The sequence below is a fragment of the Bombina bombina genome, chromosome 3 (assembly GCF_027579735.1).
Source record: "Bombina bombina isolate aBomBom1 chromosome 3, aBomBom1.pri, whole genome shotgun sequence".
Taxonomy (NCBI): Eukaryota; Metazoa; Chordata; class Amphibia; order Anura; family Bombinatoridae; genus Bombina; species Bombina bombina.
The window spans coordinates 206,655,259-206,669,332 of NC_069501.1; the positions used below are offsets into that span (position 1 = coordinate 206,655,259).

The following is a 14,074-nucleotide window of genomic DNA, read 5'->3' on the forward strand; positions in this document are numbered from 1 at the left end:
CAATGGAAGCTGAAACCAAAGTATGTTTAAATTTGAATTTTATACCTAATACTAATCAAATTACGCTGTTTTCAGAGCACTTTATCTTAAAGTTATTGTAAAGTTGAATGACTTAAAGCCCAGTATTTAAAAATACAATTAAAAACATCAGCACTTTGTCATTAAACTTTACAATTACGCTTCTTTTTTTAAAATACCTTTTTGTTACTGTAAACTTACCGCCGATCTTCTGCCCGCATCTTCTTCAGTATTGAGCAGATCGATGACAAATCCGTCTTCCTCCAATCGTGTGCCCCTTTTAGTGCCCAGCTTGTGAAGCACACAACGATTGGAGGAAGCTGGATCGATATTGATATGCTAAATACTGAAGGAGAAGCAGGCAGATATGGATACTTTTTATTTGCAGAAACAGGGAACTGCCATGGGTTCCAACGTCGCCGCCCACATACGCAAATATTTTAATGAGCAACTTTGAGGAGCATTTGTCTACTCCAATAAGTTGTTCTTGCTCTATTGTGCCTCCTGGTGGAGGTATAGATGATATATTTGGTGTGTGGTTGGGCGACGTTGGAACCCTTGTAGAATTTGTTGAAGATCTTAATAGTGCAGTACAAGGCCTTAAATTCACTCTGGAAATGAGTGAAATAGGAATTGACTTTTTAGACACTGATATATACATGGTGAATGGTTTTTTACATTCTGATTTATATGTCAAACCCACAGACAAAAATAACTTATTGGAATTTGGGAGTTTTTTTTACCCTATTAACACCTTAAAAGCCATACCTAAAAGCCAGTTTCTAAAGGTCAAGCGCATAGTGACTGATGAGACAAAATGCAAACTTAGGCTAAAAGAAATGTCTGATAAATTTAAAGAAAGAGGTTATCCACCAACATTAGAGGAACAACTATGGAAGGTAATCCATACTGAGACTACAACACATGTAAAGAAAAATAAAGCAAATGATCAGGAGAGGATAATGTTTATTACTCAATACAACAGACAGTCCTAAGATTAATCAGATTGTGAGAAAACATTGGCACATAATTAGAGAGTGCAACCCACAAGTAGAGGCCTTTCACAATATGGCTATTTCAGCCTTTAAAAGGAATAAAAGTCTTAAGGATCAACTGGTTTATTCAGATATTGGAATTAACAAAAAGTCATACAAAAAAACAATAGGGAGTACCAAGACTGGCTGCTACCCATGCCTCAATTGTAGCCACTGTGGATCAATGATCAAAGGGGAATTTTTCTTCCATGCAACCAATGGTAACAAATTTAAGATGAGAGAATATCTCACCTGTAGATCAATATATGTTATCTATCGAATCAAGTGTCCATATGGTCTAATTTACATTGGCGAGACCTTCAGAGAGGTTAGAGAGAGACTTACAGAGCATAAGTCAAATATTAGATGGAAAGATAAAGAAGCGCCTGTTTCCTCTCACTTCCTCTCCAGGGGACATAACATCAGCCAATTTCAGGTTCAAGTTATCGAACATGAGACTTTGATTGGAGCCTATACTTATAAAAAAAATATATACTTTGTTATGTTATATTCTGGTATTTTTTTAATTGTATATAATGGTTTTACTTTACTTATGTTTTTAACTTTTTTAGTATGGTACGTTAAGGGTTAACATTGAAGTTGAAGGAAGGTGTAATACCAACCAGTAGATGTCACTATAATGTTACCTAGGACTCTGTATTACACAGGTGAGGGTATAAAAGGTATAAACCTACATGCAATCAGTGTACATGACTAAGAGCCTATTGTAGGTTTGAAACGTTGTTCCTGTAATTTTTGGACCCAACTAATGAAAATAAAGAATTGTGATGGTAGCTGGAGTGCTTTGGATGTATGACTATTTGGATTGACAAGATTTGGCAAATCTTACTCCGTGCTCCACAAACAGGTGTGATGTTATCCTTCTCTTTCTGATTCATTGGAATGTCAGGAAACCTTTCTGTTTTTTATTAAATGACTGTACTGCCACCCCAAATTCTTTCCTGATTAGTCTGACTATTTCACAAAATGTGGCACTTTTATGCAACATCAAGGGCCTGATGTTCAAAAGTTTGCCACTAAAAACGTTAGAAAAGGTTTAGCCTTGCAGGGATAGTCTTGGTATAATTATCAAAGAAAATGGGCTGTCCCTGCCATAAAAGTAACAAGAGATTTCTGCTATGTGAAAAGCTCACAAAGGAAGCTGAAACCGGAGTATGTTTAAATTGGAATTTTATACCTAATACTAATGAAATTACGCTGTTTTCAAAGCACTGTGATTGTAAAGTTGAATGGCTTAAAGCCCAATATTTAAAAATACTCTTAAAAACATGAGCACTTTGTCATTAAACTTTACAATTACGCTTCTTTTTTAAAATACTTTATAATTGTTATTTAATTCCACTAGATATACAACCCCCCCCCCCCCCAGAAATTTGTACTAAAAATACACTATACTAAATACAAAAAAATACAAAATACAAAGCTTAATTGTTGTTTTTTGGTAAAATGGGCTGAACATGGGCATGTATGAAATTGTCTCTCAAATCCCACAGTAATTATCTAAAGATTTCCGCCCTACAGATCTCACTGTTTTTTCTCGCAAATTGAAAGATGGCAAGCTTTTATCAAAATACTCAAGACACTAAATACTAAGAAAAAACATATGCATACGAAAGTGATTGTAAAGTTGAATGACTTAAAGCAAAGTATTTAAAAATACTCTTAAAAACTTAACAATTACACTTTTTTAAAATACTTACCTTTTTGTTACTGTAAACTTACCACCGATCCTCCGCCCGCATCTTCTTTAGTATTGAGCAGATCGATGACAAATCCGGCTTCCTCCATTCGTGTGCCCCCTTTGGTGTCCAGCTTGTGAAGCACACAACGATTGGAGGAAGCTGGATCAACATTGATATAGTAAATACTGAAGGAGATGCAGGCAGAGTTTCAGCGGTAAGTTTACAGTAACAAAAAGTTAAGTATTTTAATATTTTTAAATACTTTGCTTTAAGTCATTCAACTTTACAATCACTTTCGTATGCATATGTTTTTTCTTAGTATTTAGTGTCTTGAGTATTTTGATAAAAGCTTGCCACCTTTCAATTTGCGAGAAAAACCAGTGAGATCTGTAGGGCGGAAATGTTTAGATAATTACTCTGGGATTTACGAGACAATTTCATACACGCCCATGTTCAGCCCATTTTACCAAAAAACAACAATTAAGCTTTGTATTTTGTATTTAGTATTTTTTTGTATCTAGTATAGTGTATTTTAAGTACAAATTTCTGGGGTTTTTTTTTTGTATATCTAGTGGACTTAAATAACAATTGACACTGTGCATGTTTAATACAATTTACTTGTGTGATTAATATACAAATTTTACTTTTACAATTTTTGGTGAACACATTTTTTATGATTTTTGATTCACCCTAACAATAGAAATATTCCTTTTGTATTTTTGTGCGAATGCCAATTATTTGTTTTGCGTGATTTTTTTAAATGCACTTTTTTTTTATGTATGCAACTCCTTCCCATACGCATATGCAGTATACACCCCTTAGTGAGACACCCTGTTTTCAGGGTAAAAAGTGGCTTTAGAGAATAAACACCAGGGAAATAGGACTGGTGAGCATTCTTAAATAATCTCACCAGCCCAGAGACTTTTGGCACATAGGCCCTAAGTAATAAACCATGACAGCAAACTCACAGAGGTTCCTTGATATTGGTTAGCTATTCACATAAATCCATACAAAAGGTAGCTGATTGATTTCTGAACTGTTATTTTTTATTAAATTAGGTATTTTTCCATATACACTGACATGTATGATCCTATGACCACTCTTAACAGTAATACTTGTATTATAGGTAAACTTGGGGGTCTTCTGCTCCCTCAAGAAACCCCTGACTGCTTGTATATTTTGAACAAATACACCTTTCTTCTCCACTACCATCACAACGCTTAGAGATGCCACTGGTTTATTAGAGGACATTCACAAGTGGCCAGGGCCGTCTTTAATATTGACTGGACCCTGGGCGAAAATTTTCTTGCCCCCCCCCCATGCAATTTCGCTCTCCACCCCAACATCCCAAAAAACAACTAAATCAGTTTTTTTTTTTAATGATTAGCCCAGCAGTGGATTATCCACGGCTGAGCTAATCATTTAAAAAAATGAATTAAATTGCAATATGTGAAACTGGAACTAAGCAGTACTAATAAGTAAATAAATATATAAATTCCTCCACTGTGGATTCATTTAATATTCTTTTGAATGTGATTCTGGTGTGAGGTTAGTTGGTTAAAGAGATTTAGGGCAGCCAACAGGAGCAAAGTAAAGACTGAGGAGGAAGCATGGAGGTGCAGAATAAGTTTACTGACTGGAACAGCAGAACTACTATGGGAAGCTGTAAAATCTGAGACAGAGAGAAAACAAAAACTATAAAAATAAACCTTACATTAATTTGTGAAGTATCAGCATGACACTATACATCAGCCACAGCAGCACATGTCACTTCTTTGCTAGGAACAAGTTCCCTTTCACCTTGCACTAGACAATGCTGCATGGGTAGGGGTGTGTGTGCACTCACTTATTCTTCCCACTGACACCTTTCTACAAAGCACTGTTCCCCTAACAAACTTCAGTTAGTTGATCTTAGGGCCACAGCAGAAAGAGCTGGGCTAAGGGGACCAGCAGACTGATGGCCCATGGCAATAGCTTGGCATATCACTTGACACCGGCATGGTCTGGCACAGTTTAAAAAAAAAAATATATATAAGCAGAGTACTTTTGACTGTGACAGTATTAGGACTGAATGTGTGTGTCCCCCATGTCAAATCAGCAGTCTGGTATGAACCATAAAAATTTTTTTTTTTTTTTTTTTTTAGGACTCTTGGGCCCCTCAACAGAAACTGGGCCCTGGGCAGCTGCCCCTTTTGCCCTGTGTTAAAGACGGTCCTGCAAGTGGCCCAATTCTGCTTGGATGCAATGGTTTAATTATATTTTTTGCACCATTTTAAAGGGGCATTGTAACCCCTTTTATAATTAAATAAACGTCTGTTTTTAAAATATGACTCACTTTCAAATACAGATGCTTTTTAAAAAGTGCTCTTTTTAAAATAATAGTATTTTTATTAATCTAAATTTCCATTGTCCACTTTTTAATAATTGTTACTTAGCGCATACCCCTTAAGCACAAATTTATTTCCTGAAAAAATTATTTGGCCTCAAAAACCTTGCAATGCAATTTTTGGCGGGAATTACACATGATTAAAGGGACGGTTTACTGTAAAATGTTCTCCCCTTTAATATGTTCACTATGATCAGTTTTACATGTTTGAGTGTAGCTAATTTATTTTGTCATTTATTTTGCCTGTTGCATCCCCACCTAAACTGAAAATGTCAGTAAATACTGATGATAGAAAAGCTATGTAAACAAGATCAAGCAGAAGAAATTATATCATGTGGGAGTTGTGAGACACTTCTCTCCCTAACACTGCGCTAACAGACTGAAAACTGCTGGGGCTCAGAGTTGTTGTAATTAATTTTCTTGAGTCCCCCAGCACATCTGATAAATTCAAATGACTTATATATGATCTATCATGTAAACTAATCAGAATGAGCTTCTTAGGTAGAAATAAAAAATCAAACTAACAATGATGTTGATAATTTCAATTTTGACAATAAATATTGGTATATACCACAAACTTATGTCTGCATATAAACCTATTATTGTGAATATATATATATATATATATATATATATACTTATTACATAAATTGATGTTATGATTCTCACCTTAATGACTCGAGGAGTATGGTAGAATTGTTTCCACGTGGTTTGCTCTGTTTAGTACGATCCGGCTTCCTCCTCTCTCTCTATTCTTGAATGCGGTGCTGCTGTCTTAGTTACTGGACGCTAAAGAGCGCCCAGCCCAATCGATACTGCAAACAAAAAAAACACACAGAGCGCAACCGCAACTCAAGGTAAAAGTTTTTAATATTAAGTATGGCGCTATCAAACTGATTGTACTTACAAGATGTCTGTTACAATATCGACCTTTGATATGCAATTTCTCCGGCTGCACCAAAGTTTTTTTCACTCCTGACGTCACTTCCACTTCTATTGTATCCAAGCGTCTGTGTGAAAGTCAGTAGCGCTGATGCAAATCACTACCGGTGGCAGTCTGTTTCAGTAACAGCAACTTGCGTGTAGTATTGTCCTCCGTCTACGCATTTCATCCGATTGGTACGGACTTTCTCAAGACCCAGGACTCATGTTGCAAAGTTCGCGTGGATCCTCTATTTAAATGTCTTTGTATAACCCTTTTGCATGGAATTGAGGACTGAAAGAGGAACATAAACCCCTCCGAACCACTTTGCAAGGAGGAGAGCCGAGACCCACAGAGTCTTGTTGGGAAATCTTGTACCTGTGGGGGACCTTTACTGTTGATTGTTGTAGGATAAATATACCTCAGCAGGCCGCAGTCACCACCACCAGAACTGCCGCCTTCTACTCCTCCTTCTCTCGCATTTCTCCCCATGAAACGCATAGACGGAGGACAATACTACACGCACAAGTTGCTGTTACTGAAACAGACTGCCACCGGTAGTGATTTGCATCAGCGCTACTGACTTTCACACAGACGCTTGGATACAATAGAAGTGGAAGTGACGTCAGGAGTGAAAAAAACTTTGGTGCAGCCGGAGAAATTGCATATCAAAGGCGATATTGTAACAGACATCTTGTAAGTGCAATCAGTTTGATAGCGCCATACTTAATATTAAAAACTTTTACCTTGAGTTGCGGTTGCGTTCTGTGTGTTTTTTCTGTTGGGAGTTGTGAGAGTTACTATAATGTTAATTTTCAATTGCTATTTCATACTGAGATAAGATATGGAAGTTTTTGTGTTTATATAGAGTGATAATATAAGATCTGTTCTCTGTGGTTTTAAAGAGCAAAACGCGTCTATTTCTTATAAAAAATAAACTTAAATGATCAGTTTACAATACATTTTATACTCTGCAACTAGTATAACATGTAATTTGAAACATATTAAAGGGAAAACAACTCACTGTCCCATTAAGGAGGGAAAAAATAATAATTTTGGGGGGTTTATCACAGTTTGAAGGGCTTGTAATGTTGACTGACCCCTTTTTAATAGTGTGGAGTGATGCTTACAGTTAGCTTGTGCTCCAAAACCTTTGAGATATGTGTGTACGACTCTAAGGAATTGGAACAGGGGCATCATGGGTATAGTGGGCAAGTGTGTTTGTTGTGTTATTGATTTTGCTAAGTGGTATTTGTGTAAAGGTGCTTATTGTTATTATTTTTTTTAGCACTGAATAAGCAGGTAGTATTTTTATCTGGTGACATTGCTTCGTAATGTCATCCAATAAGGTAGAGGTAATGTCAGTGTATTTTACACATGATTGTGATAAACTCAGCAGTTGCTTTCAGATTAATACCAGATGTAGTATTTTTATTTATCAGTCATAGAATATCATTGTCCTTAATAAGATGAATGCATCTTGTATACAACAGTTTTTAGATGTATCTAACAGTTTAGATCACAAAAAGGTCAGTTTAATGGCTAATTCAATACTTATATATGTAATTAGATTTTTTTTATTAAAGGAGAAGTCTAATCAAAATTTAAACTTTCATGATTTAGACAGAGCATGCAATTTTAAGCAACTTTCTAATTTACTCCTTTTATCAAATTTCCTTTGCTCTCTTGGTACCTTTATTTGAAAAAGCAAGAATGTAAGCTTTGGAGCTGGGTAGTGCTTGTTGATTGGTGGCACTGGCTACATTTAATTTTGACTAGACTATCCCTTTAACTGTAGTCAATGCTACTGATCCCCAGATGCGATAACAATACATTAGACTATTCTTACCTTTCCATTAACTAAAATATCAAAGCGAATGCCGTAAGCTTTTATCAATGTCCTGTAATCTGCGCCATCAGCATCTCTGTAATATTTTGCAAATCTAAAAGGAAGACAAATACAAGATAGCTTCAATATATAGGTTTTAAATGAAACAATATGTTATGAAGAAATCATTACATTAGGCCTATATTTCATGAAAATATTTAGTAATATTTCAAACTGTTTTGCTTTATTATAAATTTAGTTTAATTAAAGGCGTATTTGATTTTAAAAAGCATAAAATATGTAGTTTTCTTTTAATGCAATTGATCTGGCATTTCATTTTGTAACATATAATATAAATTCGCAGACTCAATTTAATAATTTTTCAACCATCATGTTCTGTGGTATTTTGTGCATTGTATTCAATGAAGCAAAAAAGCTGCATCCTGATATGAGACTGATGAAGTGTTTGATAGAATAACAGGCAATAGAGCACCCATTTCCCATGCACAAATATATAACTGATGTATAAAACCATTTATAAACGTAAGATATAAAATGTGGCCTTTCCTTAAAATGCAACAAAGTGGCAATTGAGTTTTTATATAATTTGTTAATGACATACCTGAAATTATATCCAGAGGAGACTGATTTCTCTGAAAATTTGTTATCTAGGCGTGTGAAGGAATAGTAAGGGTGGCATTCAGATGTATCTCTATCAAGGTCACAGTTCCATTCTATCTGAATTCCAATCACTCCACCCTATAAAAGCAAGGTAATATCTATATATTATGTTTTACACTCTTTGTGCAGCATTTATGTATGTGTGTGTATATAATATATATGTATGTATGTATGTATGTATGTGTGTGTGTGTGTGTATATAATATATATGTGTGTGTGTGTGTATGTATGTATGTATGTATGTATGTGTGTGTGTGTATATAATATATATGTGTGTGTGTGTGTATGTATGTATGTATGTATGTGTGTGTGTGTATATAATATATATGTGTGTGTGTGTGTATGTATGTATGTATGTGTGTGTATATAATATATATGTGTGTGTGTGTGTATGTATGTATGTATGTATGTATGTATGTATGTGTGTGTGTGTATATAATATATATGTGTGTGTGTGTGTGTGTATGTATGTATGTATGTATGTGTGTGTATATAATATATATGTGTGTGTGTGTGTATGTATGTATGTATGTATGTATGTATGTGTGTGTATATAATATATATGTGTGTGTGTGTGTATGTATGTATGTATGTATGTATGTATGTGTATATAATATATATGTGTGTGTGTGTGTATGTATGTGTGTGTGTGTATATATATATATATTGTGATCTTGGGCTACATTAGCTAAGAGTGGAGAAAATTGCAGTTGTCGTATTCCTGCATCTTATCAAACTTCAGTTTTGCATGGGTTGGATAGATGCTTTATCTTCTTCAATTTCTTAGGGCCAGATACTGTGCATAATGTTAAAGGGACTTAAATTTGCAAAAAGAAAATGCTGTAAACTTGTATTTTAAAATTGTACTATTACTTACATATGACTGTGTTTATACCCTGCACATATGTTAAACACAAAGTTAAAGTCAGTTCTAGAGCTGCAATACACGACTGGGAGTTATCTGAACATATCTGGTTAGATAATGACTAGAGGCAGCTAGTTCCCAGTAGTGAATTGCTGTTCATAAGTCTACCTAGGTATGCTTTTCAAAAAAGGATACCAAGAGAGCAAAGTAGATTTGACAATAAAAGTAAATTGAAAAGTGCCTTAAACTTGTATGCTCTATCTCACTGATTTTCAAACCTGTCCTCAGGTCTCCCTAACAGGTCAGATTGTCAGGATTACCTTGCGAGCAGGTAAAATAACCAGATTATTTCACCTGTGCTCTGGTTCAGATAACCTCAAAATCTGGCCTGTTAGGGAGACATTAGGACAGGTTTGAAAACCAGTCCTCTATCTGATCGATGAAGTTTTCATTTTGACTTTGAGGTCTCTTTACTGGCATCTGCTGTGTTGTCTTTAGTCCCTATGTGTACCCCTAGCATTGGATACACTTGCACAGTCCCAAGCCACAGTAGCATGTCACAGACAATGGCTGAAAAACAACTTGTAGAGTGGATTATTTTACCTTTTAAATATAAACATCTTACTCAATATTTTCTGAGAAGTCAAATCTAATACCCCCAAAGCGTTAGACTACATGCCACACAGTAAGGTCGGTGGATACTAAATATTAGAAGGTAAATTCACAAGCCTACCTGTCTTGTACACAAAAATTAGATGCAACTCACAAACAGAAATAACCACCCCTTCAAAATATGTGTCTTTTTGTAACTTTGTAATTAGGCAATATGATTGTGCTGCAGAATATGTTGTGGCTTCATTAACAGTGAAAAATGAATGAATAAATGTTGTAAACCAAATTAATATTTTCATAATGTAGACAAGGCCTCATTTGCAAAACTTAGGCAAAAAAGTTGTCCTGCTTTATGCAGCTTATTGTGTGTAATTACTTGATTTAAATGTTTATAATTGTGATTATAAAAATACACCACAAGATGGCGACATCAGAGATCTACAGTACTGCTTTTATAGTCTGAAAGAGGATAGTTATACTTTGGGTTTCAAATATATATTTTATACCACAATATTATTATTAAGAAATGAAATTCATTGGACAACTGTTTTGTAACTTTTTGTGACATTGCTACAGCCAAAAAAGTCACATTTCTGGCTTAATGCATCTAAGTGACTGTGCTACAGTGTTAAATCACTGCTACAATATTAAAAGATGGCTGAGTAAAAGTTATCTTATAAAATGTCTAGTCAACATTAAACTTTCATCACATTTGCTTTGTTCTATTGGTATTCTTTGTTGAAAGCTAAACCTAGATAGGTTCATATGCTCATAGGTAGGCTCATATGCTAATTGCTAAGCCTTTAAAGGGCGCCTCTTATCTCAGTGCATTTTGTCAGTTTTCCACAACTAGACAGCGCTAGTTGATTTGTGCCATACATATAACATTGTCCTCACTCCCGTGGAGTTACTTATGAGCTAGCACTGATTGGCTAAAATGCAAGTCTGTCAAAAGAACTGAAACAAGGAGACAGTCTGCAGAGGCTGTTATATTAGTATAACCATGTTGGTTATGCAAAACTGGGAAATGGGTAATAAAGGGATTATCTTTTTAAACAAAAAAAAAATCTGGAGTAGACTGCCCCTTTAAATTGTGGCAAACGTCAAAATAATATGTTACATATTACCATTAGTAATAAAATAATTACCCAAATATATTGTGCAGAGCTGTGCAAATATATGCAATGTATAAATATTATATAAGAAAAATACATGTTAATTCACAACCATATACAAGGATATAAAAGCATTCTTGTGAGAGTTATATATGTTGGGGGTGTGGGGAGAAACAATAAAATAAAGGGAAACATTTTTCTTTCAGACATATATTTTTAAACAATTTTCCATTTTAATTCTATTATCAGTTTTGCATCATTATCTTGTTATTTTGTGTTAAATGAGCAGCTATGTACCACTGGGAGCTAGCTGAATACATTGGTAAGCCAATAACTAGAGGCATATATGTGCAGCTACCAATCAGCAGCTGGTTTCCAGCTAGTGAGCCTACCTAGGTATGCTTTTCAACAACGGATAAGAAGAAAACTAAGCAAATTAGATAATTGAAGTACATATGAAAGTTGCTTAAAATTGTATGTCTTATCTGAATCATAAAGGCAAAATTTGGGGTTTCATGTCCATTTAAGATAAGAGATAAAGACATAAGTGTGGGATAAAAGTCCAACTTGTGAGAATGACTAGTAATTAATTGTAATAGAGAAGCTCAGATTTACCTCAAGTGCCATTTCTTGAAAATCACTTCCAGACCAGGACACGATACTTCCTAAGCGAAAGATTGGACAGTAATGGTCTTCTGCACTAAAGCGACACGTCTTCAGGAATGAATTATTATCAGTATCTAGTATATTAGTCCTATGAAGTATAAGAAATTAAACTGTTACTTTGTATCATGTGTTTATATAGAGTTCTCAGGATTATCAGAGAAAACAAAATTATGAAAATACAGCCCAAGATGCGATACATTGTAGTTGGTTAAATTAGAACACAATAAGGGCATTACATGGCATAACTCCTGTATTCGTTCTATACTTGTTTCTGGAAGGTTATATACTAAATAAGGGATTAATAAAAAAGTTCTCAGTTTGCTCAAATATTAGACAAATTAATAACTGGCTATATGATTATATTATAGCATTAAAGGACCCTGGCTGGTCTTGTGGCAACATGAAATAAAATCACAATGAAAGCCCCTATTTGCCTTTTTTATAATTATTATAATAAACATTTTAAATATTGCAGCTGCTCAGATAATCAGTGGGGCTTGTATCATGTCAGCAATTAACAAATTGAGGCATTAATATATGGTACATGTACGTTATTCTCTCTGAGTGTTTTGTTTAAAATGCTGGTGCACGGTGCATACTTAAATACTCTTTTGAAACAGCTATAGCTTTTATTAGAAGCATTTTTGCTAATACATATATATTACAAAAATGCTTCTGTTCAATACCGAAATGCATCCATGTGGTTTCCAATTTTGTCTAGAATATCCCTTTAACACACTATAAAATCACAATAATGAACAGGAGAAATGTAAATTGTGGAACAAGGTTTATTGTCCAGAACTTACTTAGGGCCAGATTATAAGTGGTGTGGTATTTAGTGCTGTCATTTGAGCATTAACTTCGCTAGAAGTAAGGTTTTTGCACACATTGGATCAGCACACGTTTTACAGGATGAAAGTTCTAAATTTTTGCACCAGCAAAACCTGACGCGCTAATCAACTATCCTGACCATATTAACGTATTCTCTTCATAGAAGTTGATGGATAGCACAGAAGAAAAAAAACTTAACACTTATAACTCGCGCTAAGCCGACAGGAGTTAGGAATATTTCACATTCCAATGTTCTTCACATACAGAACAATGTAATTTTTTTATGTAAATACATATTTCTATATATATCTGTATATACTTATACCTGTATATCTTTTCCATCAGATATATATATATATATATATATATATATTTAATAATAAAAATATTATTTTTTCTATGTAAAGAACATAGGAATGTTAAATATGCATAATGCACATCAGGGTTCACAATATAAAGTAGATCTAACCTCAATGCGTGTTATTGAAATATTCAATATAACATATTAAAAATTATTTTAAAATATTATTCATGCTGTAAACATTTCCTAATATATATAAATAAAATAAAGTATCTTTAATAATTTTTTAAATAATTTATTACAATAAAAATTACATAATCCTGTAAGTGAAGAAAAAAATTGGAATGTTAAATATGTATAGTAAATTTACAGTGAACACAAATACTTAAATACATCTGTAGACACATCTATACATATATATATATATATATATATATATATATATATATACAAAAATGAAGACAACCTTTTTTAAATATCTATGAATCATTTTTATTAGATAGTGTTTATATGAGTGTAACTGTAATTTTGAATGTATTTATGTTGTGTTTAGTGCAACTTTTTTTTTAATGCACTACCCTTTACGCGAGGGTTTCAGTCGTGCTAACTCACCGAGTGTAAAATGCGTTTTCTTTCAACTTGTTATACTTGCACTATTTCCGACATCGCTCACCACTTGCAATCTAGTCCTTAATTGTAACCCATTTATAATATTAGAACTAATCCTCCCTCATTACTGAGGTAAACAAAGTAAAAGACAAAAATCACCAGAGGTGTATAAGATAACAGAAAAATATACAGTGTATAATAAATAGCATCAAGATAGTTCTCTAAAGCAGGGGTCACCAACCTTTCGGACCTCAGGGACCACTAAACTCACAATTTTGAATCCCGTGGACCACTAACATGAATTTTTAAAAAAAAGGTACAAATCTCTATAATGTATGTGTATATATATATATATATATATATATATATATATATATATATATATATATATAATATACACACACATACTGTACATAACTAATATAACCATAGCTAAGTTTACATTATGTATATATTTACACTTTTTAAGAATTATTTTTTGGAACTGAATGACAGAACTGAGA

General features: G+C 33.9%; 1 protein-coding gene across 4 annotated transcripts in view; it reads right to left on the reverse strand.

Annotated features, from left to right (window-relative positions):
* P2RX5 (purinergic receptor P2X 5) overlaps nt 1-14,074 on the reverse strand; it is a 161,937-nt gene that overhangs the window by 8,251 nt on the left and 139,612 nt on the right. For all 4 annotated transcript variants that reach the window (XM_053706099.1, XM_053706100.1, XM_053706098.1 and 1 more), the window contains 3 exons: nt 11,780-11,918; nt 8,514-8,650; nt 7,913-8,006 (listed from right to left, as the gene is read on the reverse strand). In XM_053706099.1, coding sequence (XP_053562074.1) covers nt 7,913-8,006; nt 8,514-8,650; nt 11,780-11,918 — 370 coding nt within the window. The remainder of the gene's footprint in view (nt 1-7,912; nt 8,007-8,513; nt 8,651-11,779; nt 11,919-14,074) is intronic.